General features: G+C 39.8%; 1 protein-coding gene across 1 annotated transcript in view; it reads right to left on the bottom strand.

The window, feature by feature from the left end:
• CUL2 (cullin 2) overlaps positions 1–25,257 on the bottom strand; it is a 284,056-nt gene that overhangs the window by 57,905 nt on the left and 200,894 nt on the right. The window contains exons 13-15 of the mRNA XM_053713847.1: positions 19,129–19,257; positions 18,396–18,482; positions 17,358–17,510 (exon numbers count right to left, since the gene is read on the bottom strand). Of these exons, the coding sequence (XP_053569822.1) occupies positions 17,358–17,510; positions 18,396–18,482; positions 19,129–19,257 (369 nt within the window). The remainder of the gene's footprint in view (positions 1–17,357; positions 17,511–18,395; positions 18,483–19,128; positions 19,258–25,257) is intronic.

Here is a 25,257-nt window from a genome sequence, read left to right as displayed (position 1 = left end):
GGTAAATGAAAAGATGACGTCTGAACCAGAAACTATTCAGGCATGGAGTCACTGCTATCTCCTGAGATCTGATCATCACCAGAAGATCCCCTAGCTTCATCTTTGTGAAGATCCAACGGACCGAAAAAATGCCAAAGGAAAGGGCAACAAAACGGAAGAGTCTGTCCCGAAAGACAAACCGTAGGAATTGGAGATGTTCTCTGAGAATAGGAACAAGAAATACATGTCCTTCAGGGCTATGGAGACCATAAACTGACAATCCTGAATCACGAGTAGATTACATTTGAAGGACAGGACCTCCACTAAAAATTAGATTCTGGTGACCCTTAGATCTAGCCTACTTGACTAGAGGAGGAAAATATCCTCTTCCACCATCGGAAATAATCTCTGCCAAACTAGAACCAAACAAGGTCTGGACTAGGAAGAGACATATGCAGACCAAGATATTAACCAAAGAGCTCAGTGACAACTTGCACACTGTCATCCCAGATAAAGGATTAGCCAGAACTACAGCCTAGATCCCAACCTGGATATCTTCTATGGTAGTCCTCGGAAATGAAAAGGTCTAGGAGGCAATCTGCCAGACCGGGCTGTGGTGGGATTTAAACCCATGGCTCTGTCGATTGCGTATGAGATGAGACACAGGTAGATCTAGATTGGACAAAGAGTCATACCAACAACCAACAAGAGGTTGCACTCACAACAGTAGCAATACTTGGGACTGATTGCCGTTGGTAATCCTGATGAAAAAACTCTTTCCAGTTTTTTTTTTGTCCTATAAAAAAGGGAACTATCTTCAAGTGAAAGGAATAATATATATCACAACATAAGATAAAACTGCTCAATATGAAGACATTAAAATATTGAGTCCATATAAAATAAATATGAACACTAGAGGAATATAAACATATTAGTGAACTCAATAAAAAACATGTTATGAAGGAATACATAATGCCACAGACATCCTCACATCTTTTGTGACAAACACTGCAGAAAGATAGACACCATCTTGTACAGCCCATATACCAAGTAAGGAACTACTCATAAAAAAGTGTTCTAAGGTCACTAAATTAAATATACTGTATGTATGTCAGCTAAATGATTCCTCGATTACATCAATATAGAGAAATTACAACAGTGGTTCATAAATAGGAAAGGTATGACCAAACAGAAATTACTCTATTGTAAAAGAGAGAACAACAAAAAAATGTGCCCATGCTACATAGAATATGGATACATAAAATAACCTTAATAAAGTCCTTAGAAAATAAACTTAGGACTATATAAATGCCATCTAGAAATCAACTCCATATGAGAGAAATTTCATGAGAAAGGTAATATTACAGTGAAGCGCTAGTAATCAGCTGAGAAACCAAGCTGATAAAAACTAAATAAAGTGCGCCAGCTTCTACTGTCCAAGGCGGGAAAACGGATTAAAATATGAACCGCCAACAAGCATTCTAAAACAGCATTCAGGAAAGAAAGAAACAATGTCAAAAAGGTGCTTGAGCCACACCACATAACACAAATCATACATATTTCCCTTAAAGGAACACTGAACCCAAATTTTTTTTCTTTCGTGATTCTGATAGAGTAGGCAATTTTAAGCAACTTTCTAATTTACTCCTATTATCAAATTTTCTTCATTCTCTTGGTATCTTTATTTGAAAAGCAAGACTGTAAGTTTCGATGCCGGCCCATTTTTTGGTGAACAACCTTGGTTGTTCTTGCTGATTGGTGGCTAAATTCACCAACTAATGAACAAGTGCTGTCCAGGGTCTGAACCAAAAAATTGTCTGGTTACTTAGCTTAGATGCCTTCTTTTTCAAATAAAGATAGCAAGAGAACGAAGAAAAATTGATAATAGGCGTAAATTAGAAAGTTGCTTAAAACTGCATGCTCTATCTGAATCACTAAATAAAAAAACATAAATGTATGTAAGAACTTACCCGATAAATTCATTTATTTCATATTGGCAAGTCTATGAGCTAGTGACGTATGGGATATACATTCCTACCAGGAGGGGGCAAAGTTTCCCAAACCTCAAAATGCCTATAAATACACCTCCCACAACACCCACAATTCAGTTTAACTAATAGCTAAGAAGTTAGGTGATAACAAAAGGAGTAAAAAAGCATATAAAAAGAGGAACCATAAATATAATTGTGCTTTTATATAAAAAAACAAAAACATAACCACCATAAAAATGGTGGGCCTCATGGACTCTTGCCAATATGAAAGAAATGAATTTATACATAAATTATGTTTTCTTTCATGTAATTGGCATGAGCTAGTGACGTATGGGATAGAAATACCCAAGATGTCCACAGAAGAGTCACTAGAGAGGGAGGGATAAAATAACAACAGCTATTTCCACTAAGAAAATAAATCCACAAAATAATTAAGTTTTTCTTAAAAAACAAAAACAAATGAAAAGCAGTAGAATCAAACTGACAGCTGCCTGAAGAACTTTTCTACCAAAGACTGTTTCAGAAGAAGCAAATACATCAAAATGATAAAAACAAGAAAAGTATTCAAAGAAGACTAAATTACTGCTTCAGAAATTTGATAATCTGAAGCTTCATTCTGAGAAAGCCCAAGATATGGCAACAGAACTTAGTAGAATGAGCTGAAAATCTCTGAGGCAGAGGCTGCCCTGCCTCCAAATAAGCCCTAAGAAACAAAAGCTTTAACCAGGATGTCAAAGAAATGGCAGAGGTTTACATCCAAAGAATCAAAGAATGTAAAGAACTCTGAAAGAATTCTTTAGGATTAGGACACAAAGAAGGAACAACAATTTCTCTACTAATGTTGTTTAAATTCACAACCTTAGGGAAAAAAAAGTCCACAAAACAACTTATCTAGATGAAAAAAATCAGATAAGAAGACACACAAGAGAGCTGATAAATCAGAAACTCTTCTAGCAGAAGAGGTAGCCAAAAGAAACAACACTTTCCAAGAAAGTAGATAATCTTCAAAGAAAATATAGGCTCAAAAGAAAGAGCCTGCAAAATCCTTAAACCAAATTAAGACTCCAAAAAGGAGAATTAATTAATAAACAGGCTTGATACAAACCAAAGCCTGAACAAAACAGGGAATATCAGGCAGTTTAAACAATCTTTCTAGGAAATAAAACAGAAAGAACAGATTTTTGTCACTTCAAAAAATTTGCAGACAAACTTATCCAAACCATCCTGAAAAAACTGAAAAATCCTAGGAATTCTAAAAGAATGCCAAGAGAATTTATGTGAAGAAATTCATAAAATATAGGTTTTCCAAACCTGATAATAAATGTTTCTTGAAACAGACTTGTAAGCCTGCAACATAGTGATAAAAACTGAGTCAAAGAAACCTCTATGACTAAACACTAATCAATTTCCATACCTTCAAATCAGTAATTTGAGATCCCAATGGAAAAATGGCCCCTGAAACAAGAGGGCTGGCCAAAGAAAAATCGGCCAAGGATGGCAACTGGACATCCGGACAAGATCCACATACTAAACCTGTGAGGCCATGCTGATGCTATCAGAAACACATGAGACTGTTCCAATATGATCTTGGAGACCACTCTTGGAAGAAAAAAACAGAGGCAGAAAGATGTAGCCAGGTTGCAAAACCAAGACACTGCTAATGCATCCACCATTTCTGCCAGAGGAACCCTGGACCTGATATAAATCGTAGAAATTAGACAGGAGATGAATTCCACCTAAGAATGTATTCAATATACTTCTTAATTGCTAAGGAACTGCGAGTCCCTATTTGATGATTGACATATGCCACAGTTGTGATAGTCTATCTGAAAGCAAAATGAAAAGTTCTCCCCTAAAAGAGGCCAAGCCTGAAAGAGCTCTGAATATAGCACAGAGTTCTAAAATATTGATTGGAAACCTCGCCTCTTGAAGTTTCCAAACCCCTTGTGCTGTCAGAGACCCTCAGACAGCTCCCCAACCTGTAAGACTTGCATCCATTAAGAATACAGTCCAGGAAGGACGAACAAAAGGAGGCCCCCTGAATAAAACCATGATAGTCTAATCTCCAAATCAGAGAGAGTTGAGTGTTGGGATTTAAGAATATCAACGTTGATATCTGAAAACAATCCCTGTACCAGTGATTCAGTATGCAAAGCAAAAGAGGTCTCAGATGAAAAAAACGAGCAAAGGGAACCACGTCTGATGCTGCAGTTATGAGACCCATGCACATAGCCACTGAAAGACATTTTCTAGACTGTAAGTTAGACAGGCTAACACCAATTACAATTGAGTTTTGTCCGATAAAGACAAATTCATGAACACAGAATCCATCTAGATACCTAAAAAGAAGTGACCCTTGTCTGAGGAATCGCGAAACTCTTAGGTAAACAAAACTAGTTGATTCATGAGAGATTCTAATAAAAGAAAAGATTAAGCTAATACCAAGATACCATCCAAATAAGGAAACACCACAATACCCTACTGTCTTATTACAGAAAGAAGGGCACCCAGAACCTTTGAAAAGATTTATAAGGCTGTCACTAGACCAAATGGAAACGTGACAAATTGGTAAAGCTTATCTAAAAAAAAAGACTCTCAAAAACCAAAAGTGGTCTGAATGAAATAAAATATGAGGATAAACGCCCTGTAAAAATTAGTGGACATGAAATTAACTTGCTGAACAAAAGGCATAATAGTCCTTATAGTCGCCCACTTGAAAGTTGAAACTCTTACAAAACAATATAAAGTCTTCAGATCCAAGATTGGACTAAATAAACCTTTCTTCTTTGGGACAAAAAAAAAGAATTGAATAGAAAACCAATCCCTGTTCCTACTAAAGAACTGGTATAATCACTCCTGAAAAAAATTCACAGAGTGTACTGAGAAAGAATCTTCCCATAGAAGGTCTCATTCTAAAAATCTATTCAGACCCTAAGAATAATATAGATTTTGGACTGAATTCATCCAAAAACTATTTTTTCTGCCCCCCAACAGAAGGACTGGTTTGAGAACCGCACCTTCATGCAGTCCAATAACTAGTAATTATACAGCGTTTTTCTCCCAGAAGGAAACAAAAAAATTATTTTTCATTGCTTGCACTCTGAGTTAACCAAATTAGCAGCTGATAAAAACAGTTGTTATTATTACCCAAATAAATGGTACACAATAAATTGACCTCAAAAAGGCTGAAGGACTGTATTAACTCTGCCGGGATATGAATCTATGACCCATAGATCTAGAACAAGCGTTTGTAGTCAGGACATTCACCAACTGATCTACATCACCGGACTAAAAGTAGGGCAGAAAAGACTAAACCTCCAGAAATAGTGGAGATAATAGAAATCAAAAATTATTATCCTAACAAGCTAGAGATAATAAAATATATTTGAAATCATAATAACAGATATAGTAAACATAATACAATGAATACATCAGAAGTAAATAAACAGATTTATATACTTGAGAATCTGAAACTGCTTATGCTAACTGTTCAAAAACAAAAAGGTTGAAAGAAAAGTAATGTAAGCCACAGATAAAGCTGAGCTTAAAATATAAACAGTATGTGAATATGCTCTACTAAGGTTATAATCAAACGCTAAAGAATCCTAAAAATAAGTACAGATTTCCATAGAAATAATAGTACAGTCCCAAAAGGGAATCAAGATAAATCGATCTTTAAAGAGCATTTTGCGTCGGAGCGAGCCCGTGAAAAAATTGAAAAAGAAAATGTATGCTTACCTGATAAATTTATTTCTTTTTTGACACGATGAGTCCACGGATCATCTTAACTACTATTGGGAATACCTCTCCTGCCCTGCAGGAGGCAGCAAAGAGCACCACAGCAAAGCTGTTAAATATCACCTCCCTTCCCTCCCAACCCAGTCATTCGACCAAAGTAAAGGAGAGAAAGGAAGTAATAAGGTGCAGAGGTGCCTGAAGTTTATAATAACCAACAACCTGTCTATTCAAAACAGGGCGGGCCGTGGACTCATCATGTCAAAAAAGAAATAAATTTATCAGGTAAGCATACATTTTCTTTTCTTTTTAATGACACGATGAGTCCACGGATCATCTTAATTACTATTGGGAATCAATACCCAAGCTAGAGTACACAGATGATACGGGAGGGACAAGACAGGGAACCTAAACGGAAGGCACCACTGCTTGAAGAACCTTTCTCCCAAAAGCGGCCTCAGCTGAGGCAAAAGTGTCAAATTTGTAGAATTTTGAAAAAGTGTGAAGAGAAGACCAAGTTGCAGCCTTGCAAATCTGTTCAAAAGAAGCCTCATTCTTGAATGCCCATGAGGAAGCAACAGCCCTCGAGGAATGAGCCGTAACTCTCTCTGGAGGCTGCTGTCCAGCAGTCTCATATGCAAAACATCTGATACTCTTTTGATAAAAGAAAAGAGAAGTAGCCGTAGCTTTCTGTCCCTTACATTTTCCTGAGAAAACCACAAACAAAGCAGAAGACTGACGAAAATCCTTAGTCGCCTGCAGGTAAAACTTTAAGGCACAAACCACGTCCAAGTTGTGCAGAAGCCGTTCCTTCTGAGAGGTAGGATTAGGACACAAGGAAGGAACAACAATCTCCTGATTAATGTTCCGATCAGAAACAACCTAATTTAGTACGTAAGACTACCTTATCTGAATGAAGAATAAGGTAAGGGAACTCATACTGCAATGATGAGAGCTCTGACACTCTCCGAGCAGAAGAAATAGCAACAAGAAATAAAACTTTCCAAGATAACTTAATATCTAAGGAATGCATAGGCTCAAACGTAGCCCCTTGAAGAACTTTGAGAACCAAATTAAGGCTCCATGGAGGAGTAAATGGCTTGAACACAGGTCTGATCCTAACCAAGGTCTGACAAAAAGATTGCACATCTGGAACATCTGCCAAACGTTTGTGTAACAAAATAGATAAGGCAGAAATTTGACCCTTCAGGGAACTTGTCGATAATCCTTTCTCCAAACCCTCTTGGAGAAAAGACAAAATTCTATGAATCCTAACTCTACTCTAGGAGTAGCCCTTGGATTCACACCAATAGAGATATTTACGCCATATCTTATGGTAAATCCTTCTAGTTACAGGTTTACGAGCCTGAATCATGGTCTCTATGACCGATTCTGAAAAGGCCCGTTTGGATAATATTAAACGTTCAATCTCCAAGCAGTCAGCTTCAGAGAAACTAGATTTGGGTGATGGAAGGGCCCTTGAATTAGAAGGTCCTTCCTCAACAGAAGTCTCCAAGGTGGTAGAGATGACATGTCCACCAGATCTGCATACCAAATCATGTGAGGCCAAGCTGGTACAATGAGGATCACTGAAGCCCTCTCCTGCTTGATTCGAGCAATTACCCGAGGAAGAAGAGCAAATGGAGGAAATAGGTATGCTAGACTGAAGGTCCAAGGTCAGGGCGTCTATCAGTACCGCCTGAGGGTCCCTGGATCTTGACCCGTACCTCGGAAGCTTGGCATTTTGCCAAAATGCCATGAGATCCAATTCCGGCTGACCCCATTTGAGAATCAGGCTGGAAAACACTTCCGGATGGCGTTCCCACTCCCCCGGATGAAAGGTCTGCCTGCTCAGGAAGTCCGCCTCCCAGTTGTCCACCTCTGGGATGTAGATCGCAGACAGACAGCAAGAGTGGGTTTCTGCTCACTAAATTACTTTGGTTACCTCTGTCATCGCTAAGGAACTCCTTGTTCCTCCCTGATGATTGATGTAAGCCACTGAAGTTATGTTGTCCTACTGGAACCTGATAAACTGGACCGAGGCTAACTGGGGCCAGGCCAGAAGAGCATTGAAGATCGCTCTCAGTTCTAGAATGTTAATCGGTAGAACAGACTCTGACTAAGTCCAAACTCCCCGAGCCCTTAGGGAGCCCCAGACTGCTCCCCATCCTAGAAGGCTGGCGTCTGTAGTCGCAATCACCCAAGATGGTCTGCGAAAGCAGGTACCCTGGGAGAGATGTTCCCGAGACAACCACCATTGAAGAGAATCCCTTGTCTCCTGCTTCAGAAGTATTTGAGGAGACAAAACCGCATAATCTCCATTCCATTGCCTGAGCATGTTTAACTGCAGAGGTCTGAGATGGAACTGAGCAAACGGGATGATGTCCATTGCCGCTACCATCAGCCAGATTACCTCCATGGACTAAGCCACAGAGGAGTGGACTGAAGAGCTAGACAAGTATCGAAAATCTTTGATTTCCTAACTTCTGTCAGAAGAATCTTCATTGATAGGGAATCTATTATGGTTCCCAAGAAAGTTACCCTTGTATTTGGGACTAAGGAACTCTTTTCCAGATTTACCTTCCATCCGTGAGATCGCAGGAAGGATAACAACATCTCCGTGTGGGATCTTGCTTCTTGAAAAGATGGCGTCTGGACTAGGATGTCGTCCAGATATGGCGCCACTGCAATGCCCCGTAACCGAAGCACCGCCAACAGCGATCCCAGAACCTTTGAAATTCAAGACAGAAGGGAAGAGCCACGAATTGGAAGTGTTTGTCTAGAAAGGCAAACCTTAGAAACTTGTGATGATCATTGTGAATAGGAACATGCAAGTACGCGTCCTTTAAATCCACCGTTGTCATAAATTGACCCTCTTGGACCAAAGGAAGAATGGAATGAATAGTTTCCATCTTGAAGGACGGTACTCTGAGGAATTTGTTTAGACTCTTGAGATCTAAAATAGGCCAGAAGGTTTCTCTCTTTTTTGGGAACCACGAACAGATTGGATTAAAATCCCAGACCCTGTTCCTAAATCGGAACAGGAACTATCACTCCCAGGTCGGAGAGGCCTCCTACACAGTGTAAGAACGCCTCTCTTTTTGTCTGGTCTACAGATAATCTTGAAAGCAGAAACCTGCCTCTGGGAGGAAAACTTTTGAACTCTAGTTTGTATCCCTGGGACACTATTTCTACTGCCCAGGGATCCTGAACATCTCAAACCCAAGCCTGAGCGAAAAAGGAAAGTCTGCCCCCTACAAGATACGGTCCCGGATTGAGGGCAGGCCCGTCATGCTGTCTTTGATTCAATAGCAGGCTTCTTGGATTGTTTTCCCTTATTCCAAGACTGAGTGGGTCTCCATGAAGGTTTAGACTGTTCCTGCTTGGAGGCAGAAGAGGAAGAATTTCCCTTGAAATTTCGAAAGGAACGAAAATTACTCTGTTGTCCCTTTTGTTTGTTTCTCTTATCCTGAGGGAGAAGATGACCCTTACCTCCGGTAATATCAGAGATTATTTCCATCAAGCCAGGTCCAAATAAGGTCTTCCCCTTGTAAGGAATTGCTAAAAGCTTAGACTTAGAGGATACATTCACAGACCAAGGTTTTAACCATAAGGTTCTGCAAGCTAGAACAGAGAAACCTGAAATCTTTGCTCCCAGTTTGATAACTTGAAGGGAAGCATCCGTAAGAAAGGAATTAGCCAATTTAAGAGCTTTTATCCTATCCTGGATTTCATCCAGGGAAGTCTCAGTCCTGAAAGCATCAGACAACGCATCAAACCAATATGCCTCCGCACTAGTGACGATAGCAATGCACACAGCTGGCTCCCATTGTAAGTCCTAGTGTACATACATCTTCTTGAGTAACCCTTCTAATTTTTTGTCCATAGGATTCTTGAAGGCACAACTATCCTCTATGGGAATAGTAGTTCTCTTGGCTAAGGTGGAAACAGCTCCTTCCACCTTGGGGACTGTTTGCCAAGCATCCTTAACAGAATCAGCTATGGGATACATCTTTTTAAATATAGGAGAAGGAGAAAGGGTATGCCCCGTCTCTCCCACTCCTTAGCAATGATCTCGGTCTGGTACCGGAAAAACGTCTATCGAGGAAGGTACCTCAAAATATTTGTTTAGCTTACTGGACTTCTTGGGATTAACAACAACCATGGAGTCACGGGCGTCCAATGTAGCTAAAACCTCCTTAAGTAATAGACAGAGGTGTTCTAGCTTAAACCTGAAGGATACAACTTCAGTATCAGCAAGAAGCATTACACTGTCCGAATCTGAAATTTCATCTTCAGATGCTACAACATTATCCTCCTCTTTAGGCTTCTGTGAGGGGACATTTGAAATAGCAATAACTGCGTCAGAAACCTTGCTTACTGAATGTCTGATTTTCCTCTTACGCTTTCCCTGCAACAATGGGAAAGCAGACAAAGCATCTGAAACTGCAGATGACATAAGAGAAGCGATGTCTTTTAAAGTAACTCCAGAGGGAGCTAGAGAGGAAGCGCAGGGCACTGCATGTGGGGGCGGTAAAATTTAGGACGCTTGAGGAGAAAGCTGCGGCATATATTGAACATTGTCATTAGATTCCTGAACAGCAACCTCTTTAGAAAAATGTTGGCTCAGAAAAAAGTCTATCCCTGTAGCTTAAAGTTCTCTCAATACATGAGGAACAGAAAGGGATTGGTGGTTCCACATTGGCATCAAAACATAGCGAAGGATTAAAACATTAAAATAAACTTGCAGACCCCTCTACACCTCAGCAACACTTTGCTGAAGCGCCTACCTCCTCTGAGCAGGAGTCGGAACTATCCGCAACTAGGATTTCAAACGCACTGTCAGTTTCGGTGTTTCATCTCAGCTACGATGTCGATATGCATAGTAGCCTTTCTAACATGGAGTGGAGCAAAGAAAAAACAGAATTTATGTTTACCTGATAAATTTCTTTCTCCAACGGTGTGTCCGGTCCACGGCGTCATCCTTACTTGTGGGATATTCTCTTCCCCAACAGGAAATGGCAAAGAGCCCAGCAAAGCTGGTCACATGATCCCTCCTAGGCTCCGCCTACCCCAGTCATTCGACCGACGTTAAGGAGGAATATTTGCATAGGAGAAACCATATGGTACCGTGGTGACTGTAGTTAAAGAAAATAAATTATCAGACCTGATTAAAAAACCAGGGCGGGCCGTGGACCGGACACACCGTTGGAGAAAGAAATTTATCAGGTAAACATAAATTCTGTTTTCTCCAACATAGGTGTGTCCGGTCCACGGCGTCATCCTTACTTGTGGGAACCAATACCAAAGCTTTAGGACACGGATGAAGGGAGGGAGCAAATCAGGTCACCTAAATGGAAGGCACCACGGCTTGCAAAACCTTTCTCCCAAAAATAGCCTCAGAAGAAGCAAAAGTATCAAACTTGTAAAATTTGGTAAAAGTGTGCAGTGAAGACCAAGTCGCTGCCCTACATATCTGATCAACAGAAGCCTCGTTCTTGAAGGCCCATGTGGAAGCCACAGCCCTAGTGGAATGAGCTGTGATTCTTTCGGGAGGCTGCCGTCCGGCAGTCTCGTAAGCCAATCTGATGATGCTTTTAATCCAAAAAGAGAGAGAGGTAGAAGTTGCTTTTTGACCTCTCCTTTTACCTGAATAAACAACAAACAAGGAAGATGTTTGTCTAAAATCCTTTGTAGCATCTAAATAGAATTTTAGAGCGCGAACAACATCCAAATTGTGCAACAAACGTTCCTTCTTTGAAACTGGTTTCGGACACAGAGAAGGTACGATAATCTCCTGGTTAATGTTTTTGTTAGAAACAACTTTTGGAAGAAAACCAGGTTTAGTACGTAAAACCACCTTATCTGCATGGAACACCAGATAAGGAGAAGAACACTGCAGAGCAGATAATTCTGAAACTCTTCTAGCAGAAGAAATTGCAACTAAAAACAAAACTTTCCAAGATAATAACTTAATATCAACGGAATGTAAGGGTTCAAACGGAACCCCCTGAAGAACTGAAAGAACTAAATTGAGACTCCAAGGAGGAGTCAAAGGTTTGTAAACAGGCTTGATTCTAACCAGAGCCTGAACAAAGGCTTGAACATCTGGCACAGCTGCCAGCTTTTTGTGAAGTAACACCGACAAGGCAGAAATCTGTCCTTTCAGGGAACTTGCCGATAATCCTTTTTCCAATCCTTCTTGAAGGAAGGATAGAATCCTAGGAATCTTAACCTTGTCCCAAGGGAATCCTTTAGATTCACACCAACAGATATATTTTTTCCAAATTTTGTGGTAAATCTTTCTAGTTACAGGCTTTCTGGCCTGAACAAGAGTATCGATAACAGAATCTGAGAAACCTCGCTTCGATAAAATCAAGCGTTCAATCTCCAAGCAGTCAGCTGGAGTGAAACCAGATTCGGATGTTCGAACGGACCCTGAACAAGAAGGTCTCGTCTCAAAGGTAGCTTCCAAGGTGGAGCCGATGACATATTCACCAGATCTGCATACCAAGTCCTGCGTGGCCACGCAGGAGCTATCAAGATCACCGACGCCCTCTCCTGATTGATCCTGGCTACCAGCCTGGGGATGAGAGGAAACGGCGGGAACACATAAGCTAGTTTGAAGGTCCAAGGTGCTACTAGTGCATCCACTAGAGCCGCCTTGGGATCCCTGGATCTGGACCCGTAGGAGGGAACTTTGAAGTTCTGACGAGAGGCCATTAGATCCATGTCTGGAATGCCCCACAGCTGAGTGACTTGGGCAAAGATTTCCGGATGGAGTTCCCACTCCCCCGGATGCAATGTCTGACGACTCAGAAAATCCGCTTCCCAATTTTCCACTCCCGGGATGTGGATAGCAGACAGGTGGCAGGAGTGAGACTCCGCCCATAGAATAATCTTGGTCACTTCTTCCATCGCTAGGGAACTCCTTGTTCCCCCCTGATGGTTGATGTACGCAACAGTCGTCATGTTGTCTGATTGAAACCGTATGAACTTGGTCCTCGCTAGCTGAGGCCAAGCCTTGAGAGCATTGAATATCGCTCTCAGTTCCAGAATATTTATCGGTAGAAGAGATTCTTCCCGAGACCAAAGACCCTGAGCTTTCAGGGATCCCCAGACCGCGCCCCAGCCCATCAGACTGGCGTCGGTCGTGACAATGACCCACTCTGGTCTGCGGAATGTCATCCCTTGTGACAGGTTGTCCAGGGACAGCCACCAACGGAGTGAGTCTCTGGTCCTCTGATTTACTTGTATCTTTGGAGACAAGTCTGTATAGTCCCCATTCCACTGACTGAGCATGCACAGTTGTAATGGTCTTAGATGAATGCGCGCAAAAGGAACTATGTCCATTGCCGCTACCATCAACCCGATCACTTCCATGCACTGAGCTACAGAAGGAAGAGGAACGGAATGAAGTATCCGACAAGAGTCCAGAAGTTTTGTTTTTCTGGCCTCTGTTAGAAAAATCCTCATTTCTGAGGAGTCTATAATTGTTCCCAAGAAGGGAACCCTTGTTGACGGGGATAGTGAACTCTTTTCCACGTTCACTTTCCAGCCGTGAGATCTGAGAAAGGCCAGGACGATGTCCGTGTGAGCCTTTGCTCGAGGGAGGGACGACGCTTGAATCAGAATGTCGTCCAGGTAAGGTACTACTGCAATGCCCCTTGGTCTTAGCACCGCTAGAAGGGACCCTAGTACCTTTGTGAAAATCCTTGGAGCAGTGGCTAATCCGAAAGGAAGCGCCACAAACTGGTAATGTTTGTCCAGGAATGCAAACCTTAGGAACCGATGATGTTCCTTGTGGATAGGAATATGTAGATACGCATCCTTTAAATCCACCGTGGTCATGAATTGACCTTCCTGGATGGAAGGAAGGATAGTTCGAATGGTTTCCATCTTGAACGATGGGACCTTGAGAAATTTGTTTAAGATCTTGAGATCTAAGATTGGTCTGAACGTTCCCTCTTTTTTGGGAACTATGAACAGATTGGAGTAGAACCCCATCCCTTGTTCTCTTAATGGAACAGGATGAATCACTCCCATTTTTAACAGGTCTTCTACACAATGTAAGAACGCCTGTCTTTTTATGTGGTCTGAAGACAACTGAGACCTGTGGAACCTTCCCCTTGGGGGAAGTCCCTTGAATTCCAGAAGATAACCCTGGGAGACTATTTCTAGCGCCCAAGGATCCAGAACATCTCTTGCCCAAGCCTGAGCGAAGAGAGAGAGTCTGCCCCCCACCAGATCCGGTCCCGGATCGGGGGCCAATATTTCATGCTGTCTTGGTAGCAGTGGCAGGTTTCTTGGCCTGCTTTCCCTTGTTCCAGCCTTGCATTGGTCTCCAAGCTGGCTTGGCTTGAGAAGTATTACCCTCTTGCTTAGAGGACGTAGCACTTTGGGCTGGTCCGTTTTTACGAAAGGGACGAAAATTAGGTCTATTTTTTGCCTTGAAAGGCCGATCCTGAGGAAGGGCGTGGCCCTTACCCCCAGTGATATCAGAGATAATCTCTTTCAAGTCAGGGCCAAACAGCGTTTTCCCCTTGAAAGGAATGTTTAGTAGCTTGTTCTTGGAAGACGCATCAGCCGACCAAGATTTCAACCAAAGCGCTCTGCGCGCCACAATAGCAAACCCAGAATTCTTAGCCGCTAACCTAGCCAATTGCAAAGTGGCGTCTAGAGTGAAAGAATTAGCCAATTTGAGAGCATTGATTCTGTCCATAATCTCCTCATAAGGAGGAGAATCACTATCGAGCACCTTTATTAGTTCATCAAACCAGAAATATGCGGCTGTAGTGACAGGGACAATGCATGAAATGGGTTGTAGAAGGTAACCCTGCTGAACAAACATCTTTTTAAGCAAACCTTCTAATTTTTTATCCATAGGATCTTTGAAAGCACAACTATCCTCTATGGGTATAGTGGTGCGTTTGTTTAAAGTAGAAACCGCTCCCTCGACCTTGGGGACTGACTGCCATAAGTCCTTTCTGGGGTCGACCATAGGAAACAATTTTTTAAATATGGGGGGAGGGACGAAAGGAATACCGGGCCTTTCCCATTCTTTATTAACAATGTCCGCCACCCGCTTGGGTATAGGAAAAGCTTCTGGGAGCCCCGGCACCTCTAGGAACTTGTCCATTTTACATAGTTTCTCTGGGATGACCAACTTTTCACAATCATTCAGAGTGGATAATACCTCCTTAAGCAAAATGCGGAGGTGTTCCAACTTAAATTTAAATGTAATCACATCAGATTCAGCCTGATGAGAAATGTTCCCTGAATCAGTAATTTCTCCCTCAGACAAAACCTCCCTGGCCCCCTCAGATTGGGTTAGGGGCCCTTCAGAGATATTAATATCAGCGTCGTCATGCTCTTCAGTAACTAAAACAGAGCAGCCACGCTTACGCTGACAAGGGTTCATTTTGGCTAAAATGTTTTTGACAGAATTATCCATTACAGCCGTTAATTGTTGCATAGTAAGGAGTATTGGCGCGCTAGATGTACTAGGGGCCTCCTGAGTGGGCAAGACTCGTGTAGACGAAGGAGGGAATGATGCAGTACCATGCTTACTCCCCTCACTTGAGGAATCATCTTGGGCATCATTGTCATTATCACATAAATCACATTTATTTAAATGAATAGGAATTCTGGCTTCCCCACATTCAGAACACAGTCTATCTGGTAGTTCAGACATGTTAAACAGGCATAAACTTGATAAGAAAGTACAAAAAACGTTTTAAAATAAAACCGTTACTGTCACTTTAAATTTTAAACTGAACACACTTTAATACTGCAATTGCGAAAAAACATGAAGGAATTGTTCAAAATTCACCAAATTTTCACCACAGTGTCTTAAAGCCTTAAAAATATTGCACACCAAATTTGGAAGCTTTAACCCTTAAAATAACGGAACCGGAGCCGTTTTAAGCTTTAACCCCTTTACAGTCCCTGGTATCTGCTTTGCTGAGACCCAACCAAACCCAAAGGGGAATACGATACCAATGACGCCTTCAGAAAGTCTTTTCTAAGTATCAGAGCTCCTCTCACATGCGACTGCATGCCATGCCTCTCAAAAACAAGTGCGCCACACCGGCGCGAAAATGAGACTCTGCTTATGCTTTGGGAAAGCCCCTAAGAAATAAGGTGTCTAATACAGTGCCTGCCGATATTATTATATCAAAATACCCAGATAAAATGATTCCTCAAAGGCTAAATATGTGTTAATAATGAATCGATTTAGCCCAGAAATGTCTACAGTCTAAATAAGCCCTTGTGAAGCCCTTATTTACGATCGTAATAAACATGGCTTACCGGATCCCATAGGGAAAATGACAGCTTCCAGCATTACATCGTCTTGTTAGAATGTGTCATACCTCAAGCAGCAAGAGACTGCACACTGTTCCCCCAACTGAAGTTAATTGCTCTCAACAGTCCTGTGTGGAACAGCCATGGATTTTAGTTACGGTTGCTAAAATCATTTTCCTCATACAAACAGAAATCTTCATCTCTTTTCTGTTTCTGAGTAAATAGTACATACCAGCACTATTTCAAAATAACAAACTCTTGATTGAATAATAAAAAACTACAGTTAAACACTAAAAAACTCTAAGCCATCTCCGTGGAGATGTTGCCTGTACAACGGCAAAGAGAATGACTGGGGTAGGCGGAGCCTAGGAGGGATCATGTGACCAGCTTTGCTGGGCTCTTTGCCATTTCCTGTTGGGGAAGAGAATATCCCACAAGTAAGGATGACGCCGTGGACCGGACACACCTATGTTGGAGAAAGTGTGCGCAGATACGTTGCCGCTTCCTGGAGAGCCTCTCATCGTGGGCGTGACTAAAGGGTCTTCTGCTAAACTGCTAAAAGCCACCATTACTCTTACTAAAGAGATTGGCATGGACACAGCATAGCCCCTAATCATTGCTTGCAGGGAAAAGTACCCATTTAAAAAAATAAAATCTTCAGATACCTTCGTCGGCATCCACCCGTGATCAAGGCAAAGAGAATGATTGGCGTTATGGGTAAGGGAAGTGACAATTAACAGCTCTGCTGGGGTGCTTGTTGCCTCCTCCTGCTGGCCAGGAGTGAATATCCCAAGTAATAGGAAAGAAAGTATATTCATTTAACCGTGTTGGTTATGCAAAACTGGGAAATGGGTAATAAAAGGGATTATCCTTCTTTTTAAACAATAAAAACTCTGGAGTAGACTGTCCCTTTAAGAAAATCTGATAATATAAGTAAATTAGAAAGCTCTTTCTGAATCATAAAGAAATAATTTCGGTTCTATGTCCTTTAAAGGGACATGTTTTCCAAATGCTAAATCACTTGAAAGCCGACTAAAAAATATCACATAAACCTCTCTATGTAAAAAAATCATCTATTTACCTCAAAATTCCAAAAGTGATCAAATCCCATTGTAGAGGAAATGTAAGGTTTATGTGATAAATTATAGTCTTTTACAGATATGCTCCATCGCTTCCAAGTGATTTAGCATAATGGTAACATGTCCCTTCAATAAATAAAATGGAAATTAAAAAGCCTATAGCTAATGACAATGTACAAATAAATAGGATCAGGTAGGTATACGAATGCATAGAAAACGAATGAAAAACTAAGTAAAAGCAAATATAAACAAAATGCTGTGAACTCACCTGTAATACATATATCTGAAAACTAATTCCTAGGTCTATAACAGTGTCTTGGCTTTTTATGAAGTTGTTGAACTTGTTATTGAGATCCGCACTGACACTCATGTCAGTGTACATTCGATGCAGCTTACTAGTGAACTCATACCCGCAGGCTTGCTGTGAAGGGAAACAAAGGGTTAATTCCACTGCAACTCTGGAGTTCATTTGGGACATGATGCTATATGATAAAGTAGCACCATTCCCAATCAAATTACTAAAACTTGTGGAAGGAGGTGGTGGTCAATAAAAAAGGCATAGCAAGACTTATTTAAAGCTTAACATGCAAAACGCTGGTCTTAAAATGGCACTAAAATGTAACTGCAAACTAAAAGCACTATGAGAAGTAAAGTAATACATATACCAATGCCATAAACATACCCATTTGAATAAAACAAGTTAACAAACTGTTACATTATCTTCATTTTAATATTGCTTCTAACTATACAACACCAATGTAAGTATGTAACATTGGTTCAAATGAAATGCTCAGACTTTAACAGACCAGTGGGTGTTTTACTTTTGTAGTTTTAGTTAAAAAGCTCACATCTGTGTTGTATAATGATATAACAATTAAAAAGAAAGAGTTTGGTAAGCAAGATAACAATGGATATGCAATATGACTAGTGCATATAAAATTATACTTGATCATTTCAAAGATAAAAAAAAAGAAAAAGATTCAGCTTATAGTAAGCCGAGTTACATTTACGTGACATCTCGAGTCACATTTAAGTGACATTTTATAGTTCTCCAAATAAAAGATATTAGGTAAACTGACTGCTAGAGAACCTGACACAAGAACAGCCATTAATGTGCGACTTTGGGATCCTCCCCTTTTGATTATCTGTTATATATCTTGAATTGTTTGTTATCATGAGATTTATCAAGTGGATATCCCAGGAAAGGGAACTTGCCCTATATTGTTAGAAAAGTAGATTTTTTTTGACAATCACCCCCCAAAAAACTTTATGGTGGCAAAAACACAAACAAATCACACAACAGTACCTTTAATTTATTAATCATGGTTTCTTCAGAATCCATAGACATTGACAAACCATGAATTAATCTCTTTGCCAGCATTCTAGCATAGAACTGTGAAAACATACACAAAATACAGTAAACAAAAGAACAATGATCACATTATTTACTGGTGAGTGCACTAAAACTAGGAGCAAAGTCATTCAGTGCCATGTTCTATTTTATCTTATACCTGTGGGCGCTGTAATATTGTGTTTAAATGCCAATGTGTAACGCCAGGAACTCAGAGTCAAGTCTATATCCCCAGCATAGTTTGCTAAGAGACTATTAAACATATATGGCGTGTTAAAGAAAAGCAGCATGACTGTTTCTTTAACTCCAGCATTAGTCACACGGACATGGTGCAAATCTCGGGTATATACAGATTGAGGAGTGTATGCAAACTAATTGTGAACTCACAAGGCTCCAAGATCAGGATTTATGAAAACAATGTATAGCGCAATGTTTATTTGCAAACTACAATGAGAAAACAGAGCTGCATCACATACATTATAATATCCATTTAATTATTAAACAATACGTATAATTTCTGCACAACAAATCTAGAAACCAGTCGTAACACACGTCCTTACCAAACACCTATGTTGCATAAGCTTAAGGCAACACAAGTTTTGCAAATCTGAAAGCAAATGTATTATGAAGTTTGCAGCGTAAAGATATTAAACTGAGCACAAAGCGATTTCTCAGATTGTGAACTTACCTTCTGGAAAACATCTTTGTCGTCAATATACTTGAAAACGGTAATAAAACTTGTTAACTTGTCTTCCACTTCATTTTCTGTCATTCCCTTGGCTGATTTTTTCAGCATATTGTCACAGTACTTGGCCAGCTGCAAGGATTGTTAAAAATAAACAGTTGGTCAATCTTGACATTAAGTATACTTTATACTACTTATAGAAAATAGCAGGACCTCAGCCTGTGGCAATGTAATTGGTTAGAACACAGCCAGAACTCACAAATGTTCAGCTACGAATTTAGAAGAAAAAAATGAAAACCAAAAACTAAGTATATTTTGTATTTACAAAAAGTACAGTTGTTTGTTTATGCAAATATCAGTCAGGTACAATCTCCAAAAATAAAGAAGTTCCAGCCAATGCCTATTTAAAGGGACAGTAAACTCAAAATTAAACTTTTGTGGTTCATAGCAATTGAAAAACAAAAACATTTTATCAAAATTTGTTTCACTCTCTTGGTCTTCTTTGTTGAAGAGTAAACCTGTGTAGGCTAATAGGTTTAGAAGCGTGCATGTATCTTTAGGAGTTTATGGCAGACGTTTTTATATTTTTTATTAATTCTCTATCTGAATCATAAAAACTGTCCCTTCAAGCAGCTGAGTATATATATCGAAGAATATAGAAAATGGGAAGATAAAACAAATATTGAATTTAAACAAAGAACTTTTTTTAAACTATTTTTATTAAAATTTATTTTTTTATTTGTCACATCTAAAAGACATTTTAAAGCTACGGTAGGTTTTGTTTTTAATGTATGCTGTGTGCTAAACAAAATTATTTTTAGATTTTAGATTTGGAAATAAGATTCTGCACAACTCAACAAAAAAAAAAAAAAAAAGACAGACAAATGGTGGAGTAGTGGGTAAGAAAAAAAAAGAAAGCTATGTGGTAGGAAGGGTCTTATACACACCTGAGAAGGCAAGTGCGTAAGCTTTGGGTTTTCACCATCTCTTTAATAGGGGAAAAGCTCTGATTTGGTGAGTGCTATTAAGGCGAGCCGAGAAAAATATGTTTTTTAATATAGTTATAAACTACTCTTGCTTGATAGACATATTTAGTTCTTTTAAGGGGGAAGCTAAAATAAAATGTCATGGCCTTAAAAGGACACTAAACCCACATTATTTTTTTAAAGGGACAGTCAAGTCCAATAAAACTTTCATGTTTCAAATAGGGCATGTAATTTTAAACAACTTTCCAATTTTGCTTTGTTCTCTTGGTATTCTTAGTTGAAAGCTAAACCTAAGAGGTTTATATGCTAATTTCTTAGACCTTGAAGGCCGCCTCTAATCTAAATGCATTTTGATAGTTTTTCACCACTGGAGGGCATTAGTTCACGTGTTTCATATAGATAACATTGAGCTCATGCACGTGCATTTACCATGGAGACAGCTCTGATTGGCTAAAGTCTGTCAAAAGAACTGAAATAAGGGGCAGTCTGCTGAGGCTTAGATACAAGGCAATTACAGAGATAAAACGTATGTAATTATAACTGTGTTGGTTATGCAAAACTGGGGAACTGGTAGTTAAGGGATTATCTAGCTTTTAAAACAACAAAAATTCTAGTGTTGACTGTCCCTTTAATGATTCAGATAGAGCATGCAATTTTAATCATCTCACTAATTTACTCCAAATTATACATTTTTCTTCGTTCTCTTGCTTTCTTTATTTAAAAAGCAGAAAAGTAAAGCAGGAACCGGCCAATTTTTTGTTCAGAACCTGGGTTATGCTTGTTTATTGGTTTGCTAAATGTATCCACCAATAAGCAAGCGCTATCCAGGGTGCTGAAACTAAAATGGGTTGGCTCCAAAGCTTTAAATTCCTGCTTTTTAAATAAAGTAGGAGTAAAATAGAAAGTTGCTTAAAATTACATGCTCTATCGGAATCATGAAAGAAAAAATTGAGGTTTAGTATCCCTTTAATATAAATGAACTGGTAAAGACCAGCACAGCTGAACGGTGCTCGTGCAGACAAAGGACACTGCCCAGTCCCTGTAGTTAAGTCAAGACCAAGTAATGTCCACAGCACCCGTTACATCAAATCATCTTTATCTTTAAGACATATAAAAATATTTCGTGGGTAATCCCCTTAGTCATGCTATACATTGCAATACATTATTACACAGCTTTTAAATAATAATTTTCGCACCAGTCAACCTCTAGTTGTACAATGGCTCCCTCTAGTGGGCATACGTTCTAATGATTACAGTGTCTTCAATAAAAACATTTTGTAACATATCTAGGCAATTATGTTTGCATAAAGGGATATTATAGTTTCACTGTATTTTAGTGATCATCCATTACTATAGCACTTACTGAATATAAACAGTGGATATACAAGGTCTTAGTACCTATTTATGCAGAGTATGAATAATCAAAAATTGTTAATACAATATTTTAAAAATGTAACTACTTTATTGTTAAAGGAAGCTATGGAAAACAGTGAGACCAATCAATTCTATAATACAAAACCATAGACCCAACATGTTTAACGAAAATGTAAAAGAATGAGAAAAAACAGAGTATTGATCAGAAAAAAAACAGACTAAATCATAGTCTTTATTAAGGGCTTTTGGGGTCAATGTGTCAAGATTGTGGATCCACCACATTTCTTTTTGTTCCAATAGTTTTTCCATGTCATTCCTAGGGGTTTTTATATGGTCAATGACCTGCCATCTTAGTTGGCTTATACCATGTCCTTTATCCAGGAAATGCTTGGACAGGGGGGCCTCTAAGTTTTTGCACCTTACCATTCCAACATAAGGTGCAAAAACTTAGAGGCCCCCCTGTCCAAGCATTTCCTGGATAAAGGAAATGGTATAAGCCAACAAAGATGGCAGGTCATTGACCATATAAAAACCCCTAGGAATGACATGGAAAAACTATTGAAACAAAAAGAAATGTGGTGGATCCACAATCTTGACACATTGGCCCCAAAAGGCCTTAATAAAGACTATGATTTAGCCTGTCTTTTCTGATCAATACTCTGGTTTTTCCCATGGGAAAAAAGGCAATGTTAGTTTGTGAGAACGAGGGGCCTGAATCCAGTACTGCAAGTGGATGATGCTGCAAATTAAACAATCTCTACGACTAGACTTATAACTCAAAATCCGCCGAGGACTTTCAATGCAATCTGCAAAATCATGGGGCGAAATTACCAAATGGAATATGAACATGATATTCAACGGAGTCACCGTATTTCATTACGATTCAAAGGCAGGAGGAGAACAGAGCCTAAATAGCAAGATAAAACTGATAAAATAAAGGATATTTTCTAATCCCTGCTGCACAGATGTTTTTGGATTTCAGAATAAAACATAATTTATGTAAGAACTTACCTGATAAATTCATTTCTTTCATATTAACAAGAGTCCATGAGCTAGTGACGTATGGGATATACATTCCTACCAGGAGGGGCAAAGTTTCCCAAACCTTAAAATGCCTATAAATACACCCCTCACCACACCCACAAATCAGTTTAACGAATAGCCAAGAAGTGGGGTGATAAGAAAAAAAGTGCGAAGCATATAAAATAAGGAATTGGAATAATTGTGCTTTATACAAAAAAATCATAACCACCACAAAAAAGGGTGGGCCTCATGGACTCTTGTTAATATGAAAGAAATGAATTTATCAGGTAAGTTCTTACATAAATTATGTTTTCTTTCATGTAATTAACAAGAGTCCATGAGCTAGTGACGTATGGGATAATGACTACCCAAGATGTGGATCTTTCCACACAAGAGTCACTAGAGAGGGAGGGATAAAATAAAGACAGCCAATTCCTGCTGAAAATAATCCACACCCAAAATAAAGTTTAACAAAAAACATAAGCAGAAGATTCAAACTGAAACCGCTGCCTGAAGAACTTTTCTACCAAAAACTGCTTCAGAAGAAGAAAATACATCAAAATGGTAGAATTTAGTAAAAGTATGCAAAGAGGACCAAGTTGCTGCTTTGCAGATCTGGACAACCGAAGCTTCATTCCTAAACGCCCAGGAAGTAGAAACTGACCTAGTAGAATGAGCTGTAATTCTCTGAGGCGGAATTTTACCCGACTCAACATAGGCAAGATGAATTAAAGATTTCAACCAAGATGCCAAAGAAATGGCAGAAGCTTTCTGGCCTTTCCTAGAACCGGAAAAGATAACAAATAGACTAGAAGTCTTACGGAAAGATTTCGTAGCTTCAACATAGTATTTCAAAGCTCTAACAACATCCAAAGAATGCAATGATTTCTCCTTAGAATTCTTAGGATTAGGACATAATGAAGGAACCACAATTTCTCTACTAATGTTGTTGGAATTCACAACTTTAGGTAAAAATTCAAAAGAAGTTCGCAACACCGCCTTATCCTGATGAAAAATCAGAAAAGGAGACTCACACGAAAGAGCAGATAATTCAGAAACTCTTCTAGCAGAAGAGATGGCCAAAAGGAACAAAACTTTCCAATGAATGCATAGGTTCAAACGGAGGAGCTTGAAGAGCTCCCAGAACCAAATTCAAACTCCAAGGAGGAGAAATTGACTTAATGACAGGTTTTATACGAACCAAAGCTTGTACAAAACAATGAATATCAGGAAGAATAGCAATCTTTCTGTGAAAAAGAACAGAAAGAGCGGAGATTTGTCCTTTCAAAGAACTTGCGGACAAACCCTTATCTAAACCATCCTGAAGAAACTGTAAAATTCTTGGTATTCTAAAAGAATGCCAAGAAAAATGATGAGAAAGACACCAAGAAATATAAGTCTTCCAGACTCTATAATATATCTCTCGAGATACAGATTTACGAGCCTGTAACATAGTATTAATCACGGAGTCAGAGAAACCTCTATGACCAAGAATCAAGCGTTCAATCTCCATACCTTTAAATTTAAGGATTTCAGATCCGGATGGAAAAAAGGACCTTGTGACAGAAGGTCTGGTCTTAACGGAAGAGTCCATGGTTGGCAAGATGCCATCCGTACAAGATCCGCATACCAAAACCTGTGAGGCCATGCCGGAGCTATTAGCAGAACAAACGAGCATTCCCTCAGAATCTTGGAGATTACTTTTGGAAGAAGAACTAGAGGCGGAAAGATATAGGCAGGATGATACTTCCAAGGAAGTGATAATGCATCCACTGCCTCCGCCTGAGGATCCCGGGATCTGGACAGATACCTGGGAAGTTTCTTGTTTAGATGAGAGGCCATCAGATCTATCTCTGGGAGCCCCCACATTTGAACAATCTGAAGAAATACCTCTGGGTGAAGAGACCATTCGCCCGGATGCAACGTTTGGCGACTGAGATAATCCGCTTCCCAATTGTCTACACCTGGGATATGAACCGCAGAGATTAGACAGGAGCTGGATTCCGCCCAAACCAAAATTCGAGATACTTCTTTCATAGCCAGAGGACTGTGAGTCCCTCCTTGATGATTGATGTATGCCACAGTTGTGACATTGTCTGTCTGAAAACAAATGAACGATTCTCTCTTCAGAAGAGGCCAAAACTGAAGAGCTCTGAAAACTGCACGGAGTTCCAAGATATTGATCGGTAATCTCACCTCCTGAGATTCCCAAACTCCTTGTGCCGTCAGAGATCCCCACACAGCTCCCCAACCTGTGAGACTTGCATCTGTTGAAATTACAGTCCAGGTCGGAAGAACAAAAGAAGCCCCCTGAATTAAACGAAGGTGATCTGTCCACCACGTTAGAGAGTGCCGAACAATCGGTTTTAAAGATATTAATTGATATATCTTCGTGTAATCCCTGCACCATTGGTTCAGCATACAGAGCTGAAGTGGTCGCATGTGAAAACGAGCAAAGGGGATCGCGTCCGATGCAGCAGTCATAAGACCTAGAATTTCCATGCATAAGGCTACCGAAGGGAATGATTGAGACTGAAGGTTTCGACAGGCTGTAATCAATTTTAGACGTCTCTTGTCTGTTAAAGACAGAGTCATGGACACTGAATCTATCTGGAAACCCAGAAAGGTTACCCTTGTTTGAGGAATCAAAGAACTTTTTGGTAAATTGATCCTCCAACCATGATCTTGAAGAAACAACACAAGTCGATTCGTATGAGACTCTGCTAAATGTAAAGACTGAGCAAGTACC

Source organism: Bombina bombina, chromosome 5, assembly GCF_027579735.1.
Source record: "Bombina bombina isolate aBomBom1 chromosome 5, aBomBom1.pri, whole genome shotgun sequence".
Taxonomy (NCBI): Eukaryota; Metazoa; Chordata; class Amphibia; order Anura; family Bombinatoridae; genus Bombina; species Bombina bombina.
The sequence above is the reverse complement of the archived record's forward strand: the minus strand, read 5'-3'. Positions and strand labels throughout refer to the sequence as shown.